At 48.1% G+C, this 22,037-nt stretch overlaps 1 protein-coding gene across 1 annotated transcript in view; it reads right to left on the bottom strand.

The window, feature by feature from the left end:
• Positions 1-642: 642 nt before the first annotated feature.
• The window catches only part of ENPP7 (ectonucleotide pyrophosphatase/phosphodiesterase 7), a 68,768-nt gene continuing 47,373 nt past the window's right edge, over positions 643-22,037 (bottom strand). Inside the window, exons 5-6 of the mRNA XM_078654008.1 lie at positions 19,567-19,681; positions 643-1,632 (exon numbers count right to left, since the gene is read on the bottom strand). Coding sequence (XP_078510134.1) covers positions 1,626-1,632; positions 19,567-19,681 — 122 coding nt within the window. The 3' untranslated portion in view covers positions 643-1,625. The remainder of the gene's footprint in view (positions 1,633-19,566; positions 19,682-22,037) is intronic.

The raw sequence follows: 22,037 nt of genomic DNA, 5'->3' as shown, positions 1-22,037 counted from the left end.
GTATTGACTGCCAAGGGTATACTTTTAAACATATCGCTGCATGTTTACCCTTGTTTTAATTTCAATCTATCACACTGGCACGAATTTTCTTTACCCTCCTCTTGACTCATTACCCACACACCCACATGCATCATCTGGCATTCCTCTAAAAGATCTCCGATAAAGTGACCCTTCGGGGGACCCGTAGGGAATTGCAGCGCCGGCCCTACGAGGAGCAAACGCCCGATGAAGCATGACACCCTTCGGGGTGTGTGAGGGCAACAGAGGAAACACAATGTCTTTCCCTCTCATAATTTTGGGTCCTTTATACCTAGGAATTTCCCTTTCTCTTTTTCCTTTCTTTTTCTTCCAATTTTTTAAGTATGGGTGACTTTTTGCACCACGATGCATGGGTGACTTTTTGCACCCTGGCATAGGAACTTTGTCCTCTTTGTTGTTTAAATATTGCTTTTCGGAGCACGGACACTGGACCTTTATAAGCTCCTTGGTCCCCCCCCTCTCTTTTTGATAGATATAATTGGAGCAAGTTGTCATTATACCAGTTGAAAAAAACATAAATAACCATACCCAAGAAAGAAAAGAGCAAATTATGAACTAGAATATTTTAAGAGGACTACAGTTAAAAGAAGCAGACAAGTCATATTCCATCCCATGGTTTATTGGTCATACCACATTTACAATACTGATTTCAGCTTGGGACACTGCGTTATAAAACCGTACTGAAAAGCCACAGAAAATGAATACGGAGAAAAGAAGTTAAGAAAATAAAGATAGAAGATCTAACAAAAACAAAAACAGCTGAGGTTTTTGTGGGCAGGTGAATGTTGTTTGTGGAGATGTGGGTCTGTGGGTATCTTCGTCTGCAGGTGTGTGCTTGTTAAGCTAATGAGCTGGCGTGAGCGCGAACAGGAGTGTTTTTAGGGGCAACGATGCCTATTGAATCGGATTGTTGAATGGGTGTTTCTGTACACAGGTTTGTGCTTACCTCTGCAGGGAGTGTTGTCGTGTGTATACATACGAGTGCAGGTGTGTTTTGGGGTCTCATTGAGCTTGTGTAGGCAACTGGTCAGCCCCGAGTCCTCGTGATTGGGGCTCCAGTCTCGTGCTCTCTGAGACACAGGTGGTTTATCACTGACATTCCCTCCAGATACAACCGGGAAAGGGTTGCATGCCTGTCTTCAGCTCATTTCAGTTTTGCAAACCTGCCGGAAAGGGTTTCCTGGAAATTGCGTGTATGCGCACGCCCCTTTCACTGTAAAAACTCGCATATATCATTTGGTAAAAACGTGCATATATTGCGGTACAGGATGCAGAGTCATTAAACCCATTCCCCCGCCCCCCACTTCTCCTAAATTCAATGAAATCACAGTCTCTGATACATTTCCGTGCGAGGCACATCCAGAAGTTCCAGGGTTGTCGTTTCTGCGAGACAAGCCGATCTTTGATCTCGAGGTTCAGCACTTCCAGCTTCACAGTGCTTGGGGGTCTTGATGCCCTTGATGCCAGCCTTAGGTTTTGCTGTCTACGTTATATCAGCGCCCTCAGTCGAAAATGGTCCCCAATGCCCTGGTTTGCTGTGTACCTCAGACTTCGTGCCACCGGACTGCAGCGCTGCTTGGAGAATTCTAGGACCTGCCAACAAAAAGGAACACGTGACACAGCTAACAACACACTGAGTGGGCACATGGGAATTTGGAGCAAGGCCTCTAGTGCTAGGAAGCACAGCCTGTGCTAGAAATACAGGGCCTCCCACCACGGACTGGCCGTAGCGGGCACCGGGCAATTCCCTGGTGGGCCGCCAGGTTGGGGGCCGGTTAGGCCCCTGGATGGCCGTTTTTGTTACAGGGCCGTTTTTGCAGCATAGCGGCAATATCGGCCCCTGTAACAAAATCAGCCAAAACCAGCCGTGGCAAACAGCTCGTCTGCACCCCCATCCCCCAGGGGGCGGCCGTCAGAGCACTCTGTCAGGGCCGGTTTTGGATCCCAGTCCGGCCCTGCCTCCCACTCGTGGTGGAGGACCCGCAGTCATGGGGAGTGAATGAACTTGTGGTGGGACAACCGCAATGAGAAACTGCAATGTGTGGGTTCTGCTCCGCAAGTGAGGAGGCCCTTTGTGGATTGGGCCCTCAATATCTCACTGACTCATGGGGCTATCTTTGCACGTGACCGACAGTCGCCGGGTGCAGGGCCTATTTCAATGAAATTGTTAGGGGGCAGGACCCGCCTATAAAAGAAGAAGTTCTGACACCATTTTCAGAGTGTGGGCGTCACTATAAAGGTTAGATCACTAGAGTCATGTGAAAAATACAAGTGTCACACTGTGAGACTTGGCCCTTTCCCCAGAAATTTTTCGCTTTTTATCCCCTGTTAATTTAGGATGCCCCTATGGAAACAACAGTGTATAGGCCTTGGGTGGTGGAGAATGCCCTGTTTAGTTTAAAACTAGTGTTAAAATGCAGGTACCTTCTACACCTAACATGGCCGCCACAGACCACTGCTGCAGCAGCGTGGTTTAGAGGGCGCATTCTAGTAGCCAGGGGCAGTCTGGAACCCTCAGGCAATGTATCCATCTTAGCCTGCCAGCCTGTCCACAGGTAGAATGGTGGAACCTCCTGGAAGCCTCTGGAACCTTCTGGGAGAGGTGAGGTGACACCAACTGACACCAACTGACACCAACTGACACTACCAACTGTCAACTGGCTCTATAAAAGGAAAGGGAGGGAACTTTCCTGAGGAGAAGAAGGAGAGAAGCTGAGGGGAAGACCTGGGGAAGTACCTACGCAGGAGGAGAGGCAGTGGGGGTCAGGGCAGGGTCTTATGATGCTGGAATGACAGGGCCTAGTGTGCTGCTTTACAAGTGTTGAGGTATCCTGTTCCCCCCCCACTGACCTAACCCCGCGGAAGGGAACCCCCAGGGACCACTTGAAGGGATTGGCTGAGAAGAACTTGGAACTCCAGCCACCAATTTACCCCCCCTTCAAGGAATAAGAAACTAAGCAACTAAAACAAGGAACAAGAAACTAAGCAACTAAACTAAGGGCGCAAGAAACATCACGCCAAGAAGAAAACTAAATCCCCACAGGACTTTTGAGGAACCCACCAGGTATTGGCGCTGTGTCGCTCCCTGTGCCCCCTGACGCCATCTGGGATTCCCCTACCTGATTGACCACTGTTGGGTGGCCTGTCCTGTCTGATCTGATGTCCTGCTCCTAATTTAAAGGAACTGTCTGCTGGTTAAGCGCTCCCATTTTCTAAGCGCTAGCATCCTGAATTACCTGTCCTGCCAGCGCTGCCTGAACTGCCTTATTTCTGGGACTGGCCCTGGGAAGAGCGCTGAGGTAATGGAGTAGGTTGCTGCCTAGTTGAAGCGCTGGGAAGTTGAGAGACTGTTGCCTGAAAAAGCGCTATAACCTGCCCCTCATCAGCGCTGAGAACTGTGTGTGAAAAGCGCTGGTAATTGCTCCCCTGCTGGGCCCCCATTGGAGCGCGGTGAAGGGCTGACGAGCACGCCCTGTCAACTGGCCTGTGAAGCGCCATGACACCTCTCTTCAGAGCGCTGTAACCCTCCGTCCTGTTGAGGATCTGTAGGCTGGTGTGACCCTGTGGAACTGTGTGTCCAGCGCTGCTGTTGGAATTGCCGCTATATCCTGGAAGCGCCCTGAAGTCCCGGTGTGGAGCGCTTTTGCCTCATTGTGCCTGAGAGAAGTGCTGAGGTACTGGTGACCTTCATGCCCCTGAAGCACTAGGTTTTTGAAGCGCCATAACTGCCCAGCGCTGCGCAACTCCACGACCCAGCACAGAGGCGTCCCAGCGCTGTGTCCCCCAAAAGCGCAGTATGCGCACTCACCGCTGACGCCCTGTCAGGCGCTGTCTTCCCCAGTCACCGCTGCAGCCCGGACTGTCTGAGGCATCCCGCAGACGCGCTAGTATTGCCCCGGCGGCCCCCGGTGCCGAGGGAGGGCCGCCATTGCCTGGAGAGGAGACCACGGAGCCATCGCGGTGTTCACCGCCGCCCCACCGGCCCGACTGACGAGATCTCCGCGGCGGCCTCTGGAAGCTGAGTTAGGCCGCCGCATCGCAAGTAGGCTGAAGCCCCTGCCTGCACCATGTGACAGGGGCGCCGCGTCTCTAGCCGCGCCCCCGTCTTTCTAATTTCCGGATTTGTCCGCCGGAGCCGAGCAGCGATCGGCTGTTTTGATGCGCCTCTGCCTAAAACTGAGGGAAGCCCTGCCGGGCCCAACACTCATTGCGGAGGGGGTGTGGAGTTCAGGAGCCCCCCTCCGGTTTGCCCCACAACAAGGATCAGCCTCCGGTTTGGGCCACTACGAGGCCGGCTTGAGGGCCAAAGCCCTCCCCGGCTGCAGAACCTCCGCAAGGACCTGATCTGGGCCGAAGAAGAGAAGGTAACCATAGGGGAGGAGGGCTGGAACCCCCCCAGGAGGTCCCGATGCCGACCCTCCTCTTGGGGAAAATTTATTGCTGAGCTCTCCTGGCCCCCCACAAGTGCTAGATTGGGGCCAGGGCTCATTAGCAGTTTGAAAGCCCATTAGGGACAGTTGGGCTCTGTGTTAACCCCTGACTAGGGGAAGGATTTCTGTTAACGTGTTTGGTTTGAAAGGAATGTTTACCCTTGGCTAGGTCGATGATGATGAAATGCTCTTCATAGTTAAAAGAACTGGTTTTAGTAGTTAAATGAAAGGCCTAAGCTTGCCTATTGAAGTATTCTACTTTTAACCTTAGGAATGGGTATTCAGGCCTGATGAAATGTTGGCTTTGCCGGATAAGACGTTCCCCAGTCTCTAACAGATTGTTTTATACTCCTGCCCCAGTGTTCCAACTTCTACCTATCCAGAGGGTTACCCATGGGTGCTAAAAGTGTTTAGGCCTGTGTAGAGTAAGGAATAAAATGTTGATACCGGGGTAAGGAAACGGTATTCCTGCAGGAGTGTGTGTCTGGCAAGTAAAAGTTGATTACTTACCTCCAAGGGGTAAACCAGAAGATTATTCCGGATTCCTTATTGAGCAACTGTTATCACTCATGTAAGGTGGAATGGCCTAACTTCTAACGAAGAGTGTTACATGAAATGCCTATGACTGAGTGTTGAAAGGTTTTACTTCTAAAACTGGAAGGGAGTGTTGCCAACCTAATGTTACGGTTAAATGATATGTTTTACATATTTAAGAAAAGTGTTCACTCCTTCTAGGAATAACTCATAGAAGGGTTTGACCTACACAAGAGGTCATTTATTTATAATGGAATGTTTTGCCTCTTGAGTGTTACTGGCCTATTGGTCAGGGAGGGTGGTGAGATGTTAGCTCATTGACCATGGAATGTTCCACCTTGGCTGGATGGTCTGATGTAATAAGGTATAATGGCAAGTTAAGCCCTAAATAAGGAACTGTTTATATTAACCTAATGTGATGTGGCTTGATCTGTTAGGAAGTGTTCTACATTCCTGCCTAATGCCATGTTTAGTTAGAACTAATGGGATGTCTACATAAGGAGGTGTTTACTTAAGGGGATGCCATCCTTGTTGCATGAAATGTATATTCCTGATTGCTGAAATGTTTTCTTCCACTAAGTACTAAAATTTACTAGAAAGCCTACTGTTATTTATTGACATGCTTCCTGTTATAATTCCTTAATGTACTACTTTCAGGTGCTGGCTCAGAACAAGGCTGAGGTCAGGCCTGTGCTCTTCGAATATTTATTTATCTAATATTTAATATTTATTGCATATGCAAGATTCATTCATCTAGTATTTATTACAGAGAAATGCAACATAGGTATTTGTAGAGGTAAATTGAAAAGCTAATGTTATAATGAATTTCTTCTACCCTGATCCTGCTCCATCTACTTGATTATCTATCTGAATAAAGTTAACTTGAGTTTTTACACAAACTCACTGGAGTGGTGTCACTAATTGCGTGCCTAGGTTTCTGACTCAGTGGTTGCGTGTGCTGCATGGTTGCTTTACACATAAGCTTTCTGATGCCTACCCACTCGTGCCATGCTACCCTAGGGGACTGGTGACCCCAGTTCCAACATATTGGTGTCGAGCGGTGGGATCCAGGACTTGTGACCATGCAGCACCCTCCATTGGGACAGGGTGCACAGCAATTGGGCTGCACAATTATTGTGTGTGTAAGCCAAAGTAATTGACCCCTCCATTGTCTAGCCTGTGAGTGTATCAGGGCCTGTTGGACCTCATTCTGTCGCCACATCCTAGAACCTTTTTCCCAGATTTATCTGAGTCCCCACCTGGCGTACTGGAGTGTTGTCAGGGGATGGGGGTGCCTGTTGGGCGGAGAACCGGGAAGAAGGAACTCCGTACCGCTTTGAGGGCACGGGTAGGAGCCCACCCAGAGGGGAGAGGGGATGGGGACAGGAGGGGCAGGTCACACCCAGGGAGGCGGGCACACCAGAGAACCTTGGAAGGGGGTGTGTGTCGTCAGAGAGGTTAGAGCATGAGAGGGAGAGTGAGAGCCTTGCAATGGATGAGAGGAAGCTGGTGCACAGGCTTCAGCTAACAGAGACAGAGCTGAAGACCTTGAGATCATGTGTACCAGGTGCTTCCATGGTGGCAGCGTACCCGAGGTTCGGGGTTTGGACCAGTCACGGGGTGTAGAACCTGGACTGGGGTTTCAGGTGCAGGGATTGCCTGACCTGGAGGGTGGGGTACCAGTAACTATGGACCCTACCAGTGTGACTTCCAGGGGTACCTATCCGGGGAGGAGGGTGCGGAACCCTGGAAGGGGGTGCAGAGGGAGGAAAGACTCTCCTCTGGCACCGGTCCAGCCATGGGGTTAAGATCCTGGGTTGGGTGGCCAGGTTCAGGGGTTGCCTGACCTGGCGGGAGGAATCTCTGTATTCAGAGTTCCTCCGGTTGTGACTTCTAGGGGTACCTATCCGGGGAGGAGGGTGCGGAACCCTGGAAGGGGGGTGCAGAGGGAGGAAAGACTCTCCTCTGGCACCGGTCCAGCCATGGGGTTAAGATCCTGGGTTGGGTGGCCAGGTTCAGGGGTTGCCTGACCTGGCGGGAGGAATCTCTGTATTCAGAGTTCCTCCGGTTGTGACTCCCAGGGGTGTCCCGAGGTGCCCCAGCTGTGGTCACTGGGCCTGGCGTGTGCTTTAAGAGGACACCAGGTTGGGAGACTAGGCTGTCCCGATGTGTCATCGACGAGGGAGGGTGCGGAACCCTGGGAGGGGGTGCAGGGAGAGGGAAGTCTCACCCCTGTCACCAATTCAACTTAAGGGTTTAGACCCTAGGTTGAGGAGGAGAGTGGAAAAAGGTACCACGGGCCTGGGGCGACTGCCCCCCACTCTGGGAGAGAGTAAGGGCCAGAGACATCCGGATTGGAGGTCTGTCCTGGCCGCATCCCACTAGGAACACCAGTGGGGTGGTTGGATTAGCGAGGATGTTATGGTGGTATTGGGCCTGCGTCCACCTTTTTCCGCCCCAAGCAGGGAAGCCCGTCAAGGGAATGATCGGTCTACCCTGGCTTTTGGCTGGGGGGGAGATGTGTGAGACTTGGCCCTTTCCCCAGAAATTTTTCGCTTTTTATCCCCTGTTAATTTAGGATGCCCCTATGGAAACAACAGTGTATAGGCCTTGGGTGGTGGAGAATGCCCTGTTTAGTTTAAAACTAGTGTTAAAATGCAGGTACCTTCTACACCTAACATGGCCGCCACAGACCACTGCTGCAGCAGCGTGGTTTAGAGGGCGCATTCTAGTAGCCAGGGGCAGTCTGGAACCCTCAGGCAATGTATCCATCTTAGCCTGCCAGCCTGTCCACAGGTAGAATGGTGGAACCTCCTGGAAGCCTCTGGAACCTTCTGGGAGAGGTGAGGTGACACCAACTGACACCAACTGACACCAACTGACACTACCAACTGTCAACTGGCTCTATAAAAGGAAAGGGAGGGAACTTTCCTGAGGAGAAGAAGGAGAGAAGCTGAGGGGAAGACCTGGGGAAGTACCTACGCAGGAGGAGAGGCAGTGGGGGTCAGGGCAGGGTCTTATGATGCTGGAATGACAGGGCCTAGTGTGCTGCTTTACAAGTGTTGAGGTATCCTGTTCCCCCCCCACTGACCTAACCCCGCGGAAGGGAACCCCCAGGGACCACTTGAAGGGATTGGCTGAGAAGAACTTGGAACTCCAGCCACCAATTTACCCCCCCTTCAAGGAATAAGAAACTAAGCAACTAAAACAAGGAACAAGAAACTAAGCAACTAAACTAAGGGCGCAAGAAACATCACGCCAAGAAGAAAACTAAATCCCCACAGGACTTTTGAGGAACCCACCAGGTATTGGCGCTGTGTCGCTCCCTGTGCCCCCTGACGCCATCTGGGATTCCCCTACCTGATTGACCACTGTTGGGTGGCCTGTCCTGTCTGATCTGATGTCCTGCTCCTAATTTAAAGGAACTGTCTGCTGGTTAAGCGCTCCCATTTTCTAAGCGCTAGCATCCTGAATTACCTGTCCTGCCAGCGCTGCCTGAACTGCCTTATTTCTGGGACTGGCCCTGGGAAGAGCGCTGAGGTAATGGAGTAGGTTGCTGCCTAGTTGAAGCGCTGGGAAGTTGAGAGACTGTTGCCTGAAAAAGCGCTATAACCTGCCCCTCATCAGCGCTGAGAACTGTGTGTGAAAAGCGCTGGTAATTGCTCCCCTGCTGGGCCCCCATTGGAGCGCGGTGAAGGGCTGACGAGCACGCCCTGTCAACTGGCCTGTGAAGCGCCATGACACCTCTCTTCAGAGCGCTGTAACCCTCCGTCCTGTTGAGGATCTGTAGGCTGGTGTGACCCTGTGGAACTGTGTGTCCAGCGCTGCTGTTGGAATTGCCGCTATATCCTGGAAGCGCCCTGAAGTCCCGGTGTGGAGCGCTTTTGCCTCATTGTGCCTGAGAGAAGTGCTGAGGTACTGGTGACCTTCATGCCCCTGAAGCACTAGGTTTTTGAAGCGCCATAACTGCCCAGCGCTGCGCAACTCCACGACCCAGCACAGAGGCGTCCCAGCGCTGTGTCCCCCAAAAGCGCAGTATGCGCACTCACCGCTGACGCCCTGTCAGGCGCTGTCTTCCCCAGTCACCGCTGCAGCCCGGACTGTCTGAGGCATCCCGCAGACGCGCTAGTATTGCCCCGGCGGCCCCCGGTGCCGAGGGAGGGCCGCCATTGCCTGGAGAGGAGACCACGGAGCCATCGCGGTGTTCACCGCCGCCCCACCGGCCCGACTGACGAGATCTCCGCGGCGGCCTCTGGAAGCTGAGTTAGGCCGCCGCATCGCAAGTAGGCTGAAGCCCCTGCCTGCACCATGTGACAGGGGCGCCGCGTCTCTAGCCGCGCCCCCGTCTTTCTAATTTCCGGATTTGTCCGCCGGAGCCGAGCAGCGATCGGCTGTTTTGATGCGCCTCTGCCTAAAACTGAGGGAAGCCCTGCCGGGCCCAACACTCATTGCGGAGGGGGTGTGGAGTTCAGGAGCCCCCCTCCGGTTTGCCCCACAACAAGGATCAGCCTCCGGTTTGGGCCACTACGAGGCCGGCTTGAGGGCCAAAGCCCTCCCCGGCTGCAGAACCTCCGCAAGGACCTGATCTGGGCCGAAGAAGAGAAGGTAACCATAGGGGAGGAGGGCTGGAACCCCCCCAGGAGGTCCCGATGCCGACCCTCCTCTTGGGGAAAATTTATTGCTGAGCTCTCCTGGCCCCCCACAAGTGCTAGATTGGGGCCAGGGCTCATTAGCAGTTTGAAAGCCCATTAGGGACAGTTGGGCTCTGTGTTAACCCCTGACTAGGGGAAGGATTTCTGTTAACGTGTTTGGTTTGAAAGGAATGTTTACCCTTGGCTAGGTCGATGATGATGAAATGCTCTTCATAGTTAAAAGAACTGGTTTTAGTAGTTAAATGAAAGGCCTAAGCTTGCCTATTGAAGTATTCTACTTTTAACCTTAGGAATGGGTATTCAGGCCTGATGAAATGTTGGCTTTGCCGGATAAGACGTTCCCCAGTCTCTAACAGATTGTTTTATACTCCTGCCCCAGTGTTCCAACTTCTACCTATCCAGAGGGTTACCCATGGGTGCTAAAAGTGTTTAGGCCTGTGTAGAGTAAGGAATAAAATGTTGATACCGGGGTAAGGAAACGGTATTCCTGCAGGAGTGTGTGTCTGGCAAGTAAAAGTTGATTACTTACCTCCAAGGGGTAAACCAGAAGATTATTCCGGATTCCTTATTGAGCAACTGTTATCACTCATGTAAGGTGGAATGGCCTAACTTCTAACGAAGAGTGTTACATGAAATGCCTATGACTGAGTGTTGAAAGGTTTTACTTCTAAAACTGGAAGGGAGTGTTGCCAACCTAATGTTACGGTTAAATGATATGTTTTACATATTTAAGAAAAGTGTTCACTCCTTCTAGGAATAACTCATAGAAGGGTTTGACCTACACAAGAGGTCATTTATTTATAATGGAATGTTTTGCCTCTTGAGTGTTACTGGCCTATTGGTCAGGGAGGGTGGTGAGATGTTAGCTCATTGACCATGGAATGTTCCACCTTGGCTGGATGGTCTGATGTAATAAGGTATAATGGCAAGTTAAGCCCTAAATAAGGAACTGTTTATATTAACCTAATGTGATGTGGCTTGATCTGTTAGGAAGTGTTCTACATTCCTGCCTAATGCCATGTTTAGTTAGAACTAATGGGATGTCTACATAAGGAGGTGTTTACTTAAGGGGATGCCATCCTTGTTGCATGAAATGTATATTCCTGATTGCTGAAATGTTTTCTTCCACTAAGTACTAAAATTTACTAGAAAGCCTACTGTTATTTATTGACATGCTTCCTGTTATAATTCCTTAATGTACTACTTTCAGGTGCTGGCTCAGAACAAGGCTGAGGTCAGGCCTGTGCTCTTCGAATATTTATTTATCTAATATTTAATATTTATTGCATATGCAAGATTCATTCATCTAGTATTTATTACAGAGAAATGCAACATAGGTATTTGTAGAGGTAAATTGAAAAGCTAATGTTATAATGAATTTCTTCTACCCTGATCCTGCTCCATCTACTTGATTATCTATCTGAATAAAGTTAACTTGAGTTTTTACACAAACTCACTGGAGTGGTGTCACTAATTGCGTGCCTAGGTTTCTGACTCAGTGGTTGCGTGTGCTGCATGGTTGCTTTACACATAAGCTTTCTGATGCCTACCCACTCGTGCCATGCTACCCTAGGGGACTGGTGACCCCAGTTCCAACACACACAAACAACGAGTGTAGCAAATTAGAAGCACCCATTCTGTTGGAGAGTGGTTTGGGTGTAGTATGTAGCCGAAGATGCATTTTAGATGCACACTGTTGTAAATATATTACCAAAACGCGGTGTGCAGCACACTGTCATTTACAGATGGAATATTTTCTATTTAAATTGCCACTAAATTTGCAGTCATACAATTCTACTGATAAAACTATTTAGTGCACAAACATTTAATGTGTGGAAAACGGGTTTCAGCGAATCTTTATCATTTGCACATCACCAAGTAAAGTGTCTTGAATAATTTTGATCCTGTTAAAATCTTTGTTTCTCTCACATTTCAGAATTAAAAATGTGCCTCATTTTTTGCACACTTCGTTTACAGGCATTTACATTTTGTTGTATTAGAAAAAATACCATCCTACATTCATTTCTTTCACACTTCGAGCAAGATTGTCACATAGTTCCTTTACAAAATCCTCTCACTTTGCAGAAAAGGAAAAGTGAAGAGCACCATCTCTTTAAAAAGAATAAGGAACAATTTGTCAGAACACATAAACCGACATTTGATGCCTGTCTTTGAACACATTGCAAAAACGACAAGACATAGACAAACTTTGAAGGCGCATTCACCTTCTGAACTACAGCTTGATTATATGGGGGGGGGGGGGGGTGCTGCATCACCGCCATGCCCCTACCTCCAGCGCCTATGTATAAGAAAAGATTGTCAGTGCTGCGTCTGTCTCTTTAAGTGATAGGTTTTTGTGTGCAGAGTATGTCTTTGAATTGGCAGATTGTGAGAGCGTTGAGGGCATTTGTCTATAAATGGCAGATTGTAACTGTCTGCCTCTACTAAGACATCATTGAGTAAGCAGGCTCTCTTTACAAAGAGAGCCTGCCAGTGAGTGCAGAAGTCATCTCTACTAGCCTAACAGCCTAGAATTGTCCGCTGAGACCATTTTTAGGTTTTGCCTAGTGGGTGCATGCGCGTATGTGAGGCTTTTGTTTACATACAATGGACTGACAGCCCATCCCTAGCTTACAATTTGTTAGCTTCAGCGCTGCTCTCACTTCCTTAATCTCAGTTTGTCACAGCATGCCTACGTTATGTCCCATTCTTGTGTTCGGCCCTCTCTTGGAGCATGGAGCAAGTGCTTGTGTCCATCCACTACTCCCGTTTTTGAAGCTTCTTTTTTCTTTATGTTCAAGCACTCCATATGAGTGCTTGTGTTTTCAGTCCATCTCCCATATCCCCGTCCATGTAGCTTCTATTCCTTCCCACCTGTCCTCCTTCCATGTTGCTTTTTTTCCTCCCAACCCTTACCCCAGTTTCTTGGCCACTGCACTACTTCACACCACTGCACTCTACTCTGCACTATTCTATACCACTGTATTATACACCACACTACTCTACACCACTGCACTGTACTCTGCACCACCGTACTCTGTGCCACTGCACTCTAATATGACACTCTGCTCTTCACCAGTCTACGCCACTTCACTCTACTCTGCACCACTCCATGTCACTGCACTCTACTATACCACTCTGCTCTTCAACACTCAACTCTATGCTGCTACACTCTGTGGTACTGCACTCTGTACCACTCAACCCAATGCCACTGCACTCTACGCCTCCCTACTCTGCACCACTTTACGCTACTGCACTCTATGACACTCTGCTCTGCCCCAGTCTACGACACTGCACTTTATGCCACTCTACCCTAGCCCATTGTACTCCACGCAACTCTACTTCACTCTATTCTATGCCACAGTAATCTACACTCCTGCACTTTATGTAACTCTACTCTACTCTGCACCACTTCAGGTCACTGCACTCTACTACACCACTCTGCTCTTCACCACTCAACTCTATGCTGCTACACTCTGTGGTACTGCACTTTGTACCACTCAACTCAATGCCACTGCACTCTGCGCCACTCTACGCTGCACCACTTTACGCTACTGCACTCTATGACACTATGCTCTACCCCAGTCTATGACACTGCACTTTATGCCACTCTACTCTAGCCCAATGTACTCCACGCAACTCTACTCCACTCTATTCTATGCGACTGTAATCTATACTCCTGCACTTTATGCAACTCTATACTACTCTACACCACTTCACTTTATGCCATTGCACCCCACGCCACGCCACACTACTCTATACCAATGCACTCTATGCCACTCCACTTTGCACCGCTGCACTTTACTTATGGCACTGCACTCTATGCCACTCTACTCTGTACCACTCCACTCTACGCCACTGCACCCACTCTAAGCCATTGCACTCTATATAACGGCACTTTACTCTGCACTACTGCACCTCTCTGCTCTACGCCACTGCACTCGCCACCACTGCACTCTACCCTGCATTACTGCTCTCTATGTCACTGCACTCTACACCACTGCATTCAACACTACTCTACTCTACTGCACTATACACAATTATATTCTGCACCACTGTATGCTACTGCACTCTACGCTACTCTCCTCTTCACCACTCTACTGTATGTCACTGTACTCTACGCCAGTGCACTCTACTCTACTGCACTCTGCTCTACATCACTTTACTCTATGCCTCTGCTCTCTGTGCCACTCTACTCTACACCACTCTACTGCACTGCACTCTATCCCAATGCACTACATGTCACTCGCTTCTGAACCTCTAGGTGCCACTACGCTCTACACCACTCTACGCCACTACATTCTATGCCACTGCACTCTAATCTATGCCACTCCACTTTGTGCCACTTCACACTACGCCACTCTACTCAATGTCACACCAATCCAATCAATGCCGCTCTACTCCACTCCACATAATGCCAATCTACTCTATGCCACTGCACTCTACTCTGCACCACTCTACTCTATACCACTGCATTCTAGGTAGCAGCACTCCATGCTACTGCACTCTACTATGCCACTCTGCTGTTCAGCACTCTACGCCTCTGCACTATACACCACTGCACTCTGCTCTGCACCACTCTACACCCCTGCACACTACACCACTGCACTCTGCTACTCCACTCTGCGCTTCACCACTCTAGGCCACTGCACCCTGCAGCAGTCTACTCTATGCCACTGCACTCTACTCTGCATCACTGCTCTCAATGCCACTGCACTCTACACCGCTCTACTCTAGTCCACTGCACTCCACATCACTGCGCTTTACGCCAACCTACTCCACACCACTGTACACTGCTGCACTCCACAATACTCTATTGTGCACCACTCTACTCTGTGCCACTACACTCTACACCACTGCCCTCTATGCTACTGAACTCTACTCTACACCACTCTACTCTACTATGCACCACTCTATGCCACTGCACTACTCCACTCTACTCTACACCACTTCACTCTACTCTACACCACTCCAAGTCACTCTTCTCCACTCTGCACACCTCTCCTTTACGCCAATCCACACCACACTACTCTACTCCACACCACGCTGCTGTATAACATGGCTAAAAGACATTGGCAAGGCCAATAGCTCTTCCGTAGGCGAAGCCTATTGACTTTTCCAATGCTTGTTATAATTGTCAGTATTGCGTGGGTGTCTCTATAAATGGCAGAGTATCAAAGATGTGTAAAGGTGGGTCACCCGTTCAAGAATACTGTTTGACAATTTTAGCCTGTTGGCTGGATATATCTGCTGGCCTCGGACATGCCAGAGTGGGTGAAATAAAATACCTGCACACAGCCAAACTGCAGCAAAATAGCTAACTTCAATAGGGATGAAAGTACATGGATTACAAATGTATGAATCAGGATTCATATTTGAATGCAATTACTTGACATTAACGGCTGCGCATGAGAGATCCCTTCATTTGGAAAGGTGCAAACACAAGCTATCATAGAGCAAAGGAACCGTCTACAAGAGAAGATTGTCGATGCAGAGTACAAGCATTTCACAGCTGGTTAGCAGGGACAAGATGTAAATGACATTAAAAATGGCTCTAGCAACATCCCTAGCTCACAACCCTTGCAGGTGCATGCCACTCCAGAATGAATGGGTAAATGAGGAGGTTCCACAGGAATCATACCTACAATCCCTACCATATGCTTATATCCCAGAGCTCAAGTGATTAAGCAATGCCATGCCCAGTTCCAGATGCAGGACAGATAATAACCAGGTCATCTCCTATCAGAGAACTGACAATATTAGGAGCTCATATGACTATGGGTGGAGAGCCTTCCTTGCCTAAAAAGCGCAAAACACAAGATTTAGTGACTGGTGACATAAAATGCTGGCATTAACAAAGCCCCAATCCCAGAGAAACTCCCCGCCTTGGAGCAACAAACAGAGTTTGGGTGTCCTAACTGACTCTACCAGCACTGGAGATCTAGGTAGTGGAAGGAATGAGCTCCCACTGTGCATTCTGAGAACGGTACTTTGGCAACTTTGGTCCGCTCGATCATTACTATTAACCAGATTACTCCGCGTGTTATATTTGGATTACTCCCACACTTGCCTATCCAAAAGCGACCCTCAACATTTGAAAGAAGGCGAATTCAGAAAGCAGGGAGCATTCCAATCTGGAAAGACTAGTTCATTTAACCCTTTACTTGGCTCACGGTGACAAAAGCAATAAAGTTCAAGAGCCTCAGCACCATTCCCAAGCCCTTATAGGGCTAAGCCCTCTGCTATCTACAGAAACTACCCCCTCCATTCACACCAGAATCCTTGTGTCAACACGCTTCACCAATTCATCACAAAAAGGACACATGGAATTAATATGGCGTTAGAGCACTGTGGATCAAAGGTCTGACCCAGGAAACTATAGGTTGCAATCAAACCACATTACTTTCTGGAACTGCATCGCTGCGGGCTGTCTTTACAGGCGGAATTCAGATCGCATTTGTGTTGAGGCTGCGTTATGGGTTCTGAACTCTACTTCACTCCATAGATAAACACAGCGGTTGACGCCATCGACTTGCAGCTTTCTTCCTCTGGAGAATCTTTACACTCCTCGAAAGGACCAGTGGTTGCAGGGGACTAGGGCCCTTGTGATTGGTGCAGTGGACTAGAGCCCTTTTGATTGGTGCCTCACTATTCTAACACAGCGGTCTTCTAACTTTTTTGCTCTAAGGCCCCCCCCCTAGCAAAATATTTTGAGGTCAGGCCCTCGCCCTCCAAAACTTTATGGCAAAGATTGGGATAGCAGAAGGGACATTGCTGTGTGCAGGAGGCTGGGCTTATGAGATGATTTCAGGAGTACTTTTTCTATAGTTCCTAAACTACACTAAATATGAGACGTCTAAAACAGCAAATGCATTAAACAAAAACATGTATTGTCCCAAAAATACTGCTCCCAGAATTGGGGTGTTTGTGAGACGCTCATACCCTTGAACACCAATGCAACTTCACCTACTATACTAATGACAACTGCAGTCCCGAGTAGCAGGCTATCTCCTCTGCATCTTTCACCTCTTCCCCATCATGCTTGACCATCACTCCAATCTTGAAACAGACTCTATCTTGTTAAAAAAAAAAAGAGCTCCCATGTTGAATCACTTTTTTCTGCAAAGGTGTCCTATGTCAAAATGCTGGTAAGGAAAATAATCTCCCATGCCTCTTTTTTAAAGGTAGACAGTCATAACTGTGAAGCAGTGGGACCCAAGAATCCCTGGGCCCCAGCCCTGCTGCATCTGCTTCATTAATGAAAACCAACAGTGGCCACTTACACACCTGGCAGCAGTACCTGCTGCACTGATGAATGGCCCTTTAAAAAAAAGAAAAGGCCACTTATATTGTCCCCACCTTTGGGGTATTGCTCTGAAGAAGCTGTCTCTGGCCATTTAAAAACAAACATTAGTCTCCACAAAGTGCTCTCTATTCTGGGCCATCTATTTGACAACATCCATGAATTTTGCTCCATTCCTCTTTCTTCTGGACCATTACTCTGAGGCCTCAGGGGTCGAGAAGATTAGATGTCTGCATCTGAATGCAACCCAGCTGGCCTTCTACCTGCCATCCCCTGGACTTAGCTATTACAATAAAAACTTTCCCTGAACAGTTAATGCTGACTTTGAGGTGCCTCTGCCTGAAAGTGAAGGGTGTGGTGGTAGTGCAGAAAGTTAAAGAAGAAACCAGCCTTCTTACCAGCCTTAATTGATTAAGTCACTTAAAGCCAGGGTAACCAGAATTATGACCTCTGTATATAACACCATTTGTACTGGGTTCCCAAAGAAACTCTCTGACATGCTTCAATGGCTCCATAGCCAAGCGGTCAGAATCTGCATGAACTTACCACCTCATAAAACCCCTCTTAAAAGTTCTCCATTGGCTCTTTTCAGAAGATGCAAGAACAAAGTTTGAAGTTCTTAGTCCAATTCACAGTCCAATTCACAAGGCTTACAGGGCTAAAGGCCGAGCACACCTATGGAAACTCGCAACAAACTCCATGTCCAAAGGAAACAGTCCGGGGCTACGGAAAACTTTATATCAAATGGAAAGAAGTGAAGGGAGGTCTCTGGAGTTCATGGAACTCATTGAACTAAAGCCTCAGCTTGGAGCCAAACCTCCTCTGTATCAGAAGTGGCCTGAAATCTGACCCCTTCATTGCGATTTTAGCTAAACCGTACTGTCCAAGTGCTGTGATAGCAAAATATCGGGCCAGAACCGTGCCTCACTGATTGGATTTAAGTTACCCCTTTCCTGCATTTAAGATTCCTTACTCTACCCAGCGGCTGAACTAACTAAATGGCTACTAAATGAAAACTGTACGTAAATAAATACATTTGTATTATACCTATACCACCCTACAGCTGTTTCAAAGCGCTGGGACTGGAGTGGACATGAGAAAGGGAAGGGACATAATGCATACATGACATCAATTTAAAAGAGAAAAGTGGAAGCATTCAAAAAACATAAATGGGAGAATGTATTCCCCCCCCATGACTTCTTTTACACCTGATTCGGGTTTTTGTCATGTATGGGGCTTGGAAGTGTGCTGTTGTCAGATCAGATGTTAGAAATGCAAATGTATGTTTTTTTATCCTTCCCGGTCAGGAGCACGGAGAACGCGCTATGGCAGGCAGAGAGAGCGTGATAAAAATGTGTGCATTGGCCTGCAGGAGCAGGTTACTGGCATTGTATACTCGGAGTCACACAAGACCAATCCCTGTTGGCTGAGGTCCGCCGAGGTATCAGGTTTTTGCCTGCTGGATTTGGGAGGTGGGAGGCTAGCCTTGAAATCGGTAGTCTCCCGCCTGAATCGGGAGAGTTGGCATGTATGATTAATGTTTTATTAGGCCTTATGCTTGTGGAGGGCTGAAACACGCCTGGTCTGTTGCTTGAGTGCAGAGGTGATGTGATTAACTGGAGGTGCAGTCTCAGGGACTACGAGGGTTGTCTGAGTGACAGGTTTTCAGGGGAGGCAGACACCTTCTTAGTGAATCTAGCGGCAGTTCTTGACAAGGGCTCCTGGAGTGCAAGGAAAGCCTCAATGCGTTCAAGGTATGCCTCTGTGAGTGGAAAGCAGGCATCAGTGAGAACAGAGGCAATTTCAGCAAGCACAGTGGCAGTCAGCCACACCCTAGAGTTGCCTCGTTGACAGGGAAACTGACAATAAGTATAGCGATGGACGACCATAGTGGCATTGCATAAATGGGTGAAAATAATCCCAAAGCAAGAGTAGTTCTGGCTAAAGGCAGCTGCACAGGTGCTAGTTCCACAAAGTAATAGTGGTCTGCACTCACCGGGCCCGTTTCACAAAAGTAATCTGAGACAAAATCCTAACTTTACTACTTTCGGTATTCACAAAAGGCATTTAAGAGTAGTAAAGTTAGGACTTCTCCTGAATGCCTTTTGTGAATACCGAAAGTCGTAAAGTTCGAATTGGTCTCAGTTTAGGAGTAGTAAAGTTAGGAATCCTAACTTTACGACTCATAAATGCCTTTTGTGAATACCGAAAATCGTAAAGTTAGGATTTTGTCTCAGATTGCGTTTGTGAATCGGGCCATCTCACTAATAGTCAAACTACTCCAAGTCCATTAATACAATAAAACAGAAAAAACATAATGCATAAATGGGTAAAAGGCATCAGTGAGTCTTGGATGGCCTCATTACTTGCAAAACACATCAGTGAACACAGGGCTGGTCTTAGCGACAGGCACCCGGTGAGTGACCCACTTAGTAAGGGCAGATTCCATCAGTGAGTTAGGAGACAGTATCAGTGACAGTTTTAGTGAGTACAATGGAGGTGTGGGTGACGTGTGCTGGCTGAGACACCATCAATGAGTGCAGCGCAGGTCTCATTGGCAATCTGCCTATCAATGAATGAACATAGGCACAGTAGTAGAGACTCTCACCTACTATTCCTCCTCTTCACAGCAGTGATGATGATGCTTGGGATGAAGATCAGGAGCAGTACTCCCGTAACTGAGGCCAGGCCGATGGTCACGTGAAACAGCAACTCTGATTGGTCTGTCGAAGGGCAAACAAATGAGAAAGAAAGAGTGCAGAGATGAATGGTCACATTTAAGGCGAGGAGTCATAGAAAAGAGAATAGTTTGAAGCTCTTGTCAAGGTTCACAACACAGATCGGGGTGCATAGCCCTAGGTCATGGTTCACAGTAAGGTCACCAGTCAAAGCTAAGGCCAGGGTCATCCAGCCACCCGAGGTAAGCATGTACAATCAATCGAATGGGTTTCACATCTGAGCACCTGCGGCTCATGCAGATAAGAGCGGTGGGGCCCAGTGGGGGGAAATTAAATAAATAATTAATTTTCCCTGGTCATCGTCCATCGAAATATGTATATATGTATATATATATGTCTTGTAAAGCGCACTGCTGCCCTGAGGCGTCGTGGCGCTGTAGACCGCTGGGGAACCCGTCCTGGCTATCCCTGTGAGATGGTCCCTACTGGGTATCTCCAAGGTGAAACCAGGCATCCCCGGCGAATGTGGGGGGCCATTGTAGAGATGAGGCAAGCTAATGCCCAGAGTTGCCGAGTGTGATCCCTGGTTAAATTAGGCACCAAGGCGAGAATTATCGAGTCCGCTGACCCTGGTCCACGACCCTGCCGCGTCGGGAATTGAACCCTGGTCCCGGGCCGTTCTCTGCTTCCTGGTCTGCCGCCTCTAACCAGTGAGCCACACCAAATCCCCCCACTGGGCCCCACCGACCTTACCTGCACGGTTGCATCTGAGGTTAGAGGACGCAGCTGAGGTCACAAATACATTCAGGTTTTCCGGGTGCGACGAGGGTTCACAGTCAAGGTCAAACTTCACAGAGAACATCAGGATACTCAGTCGTGGCCAAAGCTCCCAGCCAGGGCCAGGGTTTAGCACAGGGTTCACAGTTAGTGTTTGCACAAGAGGAAAGGGATCACAACTCCGAGAGTTTAAAGGAGATGCCAGAGGTCTACAATTGTAGTTAAGCATTTTATATTGTACGTTAAAAAATAACAATACAATAACATTTGTAAGAAAGGAAAGAAAAGGCTACATTTAATTTGGCTCATCGTCCTTTAACAACTGGTATTACAAAACGGAAGTTAAAAACAATCTAAACACTCCCAAGAAAAAAATTCAAGATTATTATTCTCTTTGTAATAGATGTTTGTGCTACTCTTTACACCCCATATGTACTTGAGACTCTGAGTTCGGATATTTCAGGTTGCAAGTTTTACAGAATCACATAGGTAGAGTTTCAAATCATCAGGAGTCGGTCTCCGGTTGTCGTACTTTGCCAAGTCTCTGCAGAGTAATCTGTCAGCATTTCATAAAGCTGCTGATGGTTCCATTACTGTTGCCGAGACACATCCTACAGAAGCTGTTTGTATGGTCCTACACAATTCTCCATTGATGGTTAGGCGCAGACCTTTTTTTGCCCAGATCTGGCAATGCAGGGCAAAAATACATTAGGCGGTCGAGGGCACACAAGAAGCGAGGAAAGCTGTTTTTGCATGAACCCTCAAAGAAGATACAAAATAGAGAAGGCTGCCAGAAACGATGCTGTTGTTAAGTACTTGTATCCTCGGTTTTGTGTTGATTTCCTTTAGCTCACACTCAAATGGCCATTGCCTCGAATTGTACCTGAGAAGCCCTTTCCATTTGGCATTGGATATGTTCTGCAGGGTTTCCCATCTTCCTAGTTTGCATTGCTTCGTTAATAGGTCAATCTTGGGAAATGAGTAGTTCCCCGGCTTGATCCACCACCTAAAAGTTGGGCTCCAAGGGTGTTTAGAGTCGATCTGGTGCATGCTGTGTAGCAGATCAAAAAGCTTTTCTCGATGGCTGGAGAGACTGCCATTAGAATTGGTTCTAGGTCTACTTCGTGTTGTGTAGTTGATTAATGAAGATTATAGTTGCTGTAAATAGTATGTCTGAGGTATGTCTAAGTGTTTATCTCGACAGCCAGTGAACCTAGCTTGCCATTTGACTTTACTGGGTTGGCTTTGTCAATGCTTTTAGTACCTCTTAAATGGCGTGGCCACTGTGTGAAAGAAGAAATCATGTGGGCCCTACTGTGATATTGCAACATATGTTTAATAGAGATTTCTGGTGTGCTTGACCCTTTGATGTGTCAGCCTTTATGCCTGGCTTATTGTATTGGTTGACCATATCAATTTTTAATGTTTATTTTCCACATACAGTTTTGGTTTGTGTCTAATAATACCATGATTTTTGTTTTTGAAAGAATTATTTGAAGGAAGTTTTTGATCTGGCAGTCAGTCAGATTGTTTAGTAGTCTCTGTAACCCAACCTGGTGTATTTGAAAACAAGACTAAATCGTCAGAATAGATCAAACTGGAGAAGAAAGACTAAATGAATGTA

The sequence above is a fragment of the Lissotriton helveticus genome, chromosome 7 (assembly GCF_964261635.1).
Source record: "Lissotriton helveticus chromosome 7, aLisHel1.1, whole genome shotgun sequence".
Lineage (NCBI taxonomy): Eukaryota > Metazoa > Chordata > Amphibia > Caudata > Salamandridae > Lissotriton > Lissotriton helveticus.
The sequence above is the reverse complement of the archived record's forward strand: the minus strand, read 5'-3'. Positions and strand labels throughout refer to the sequence as shown.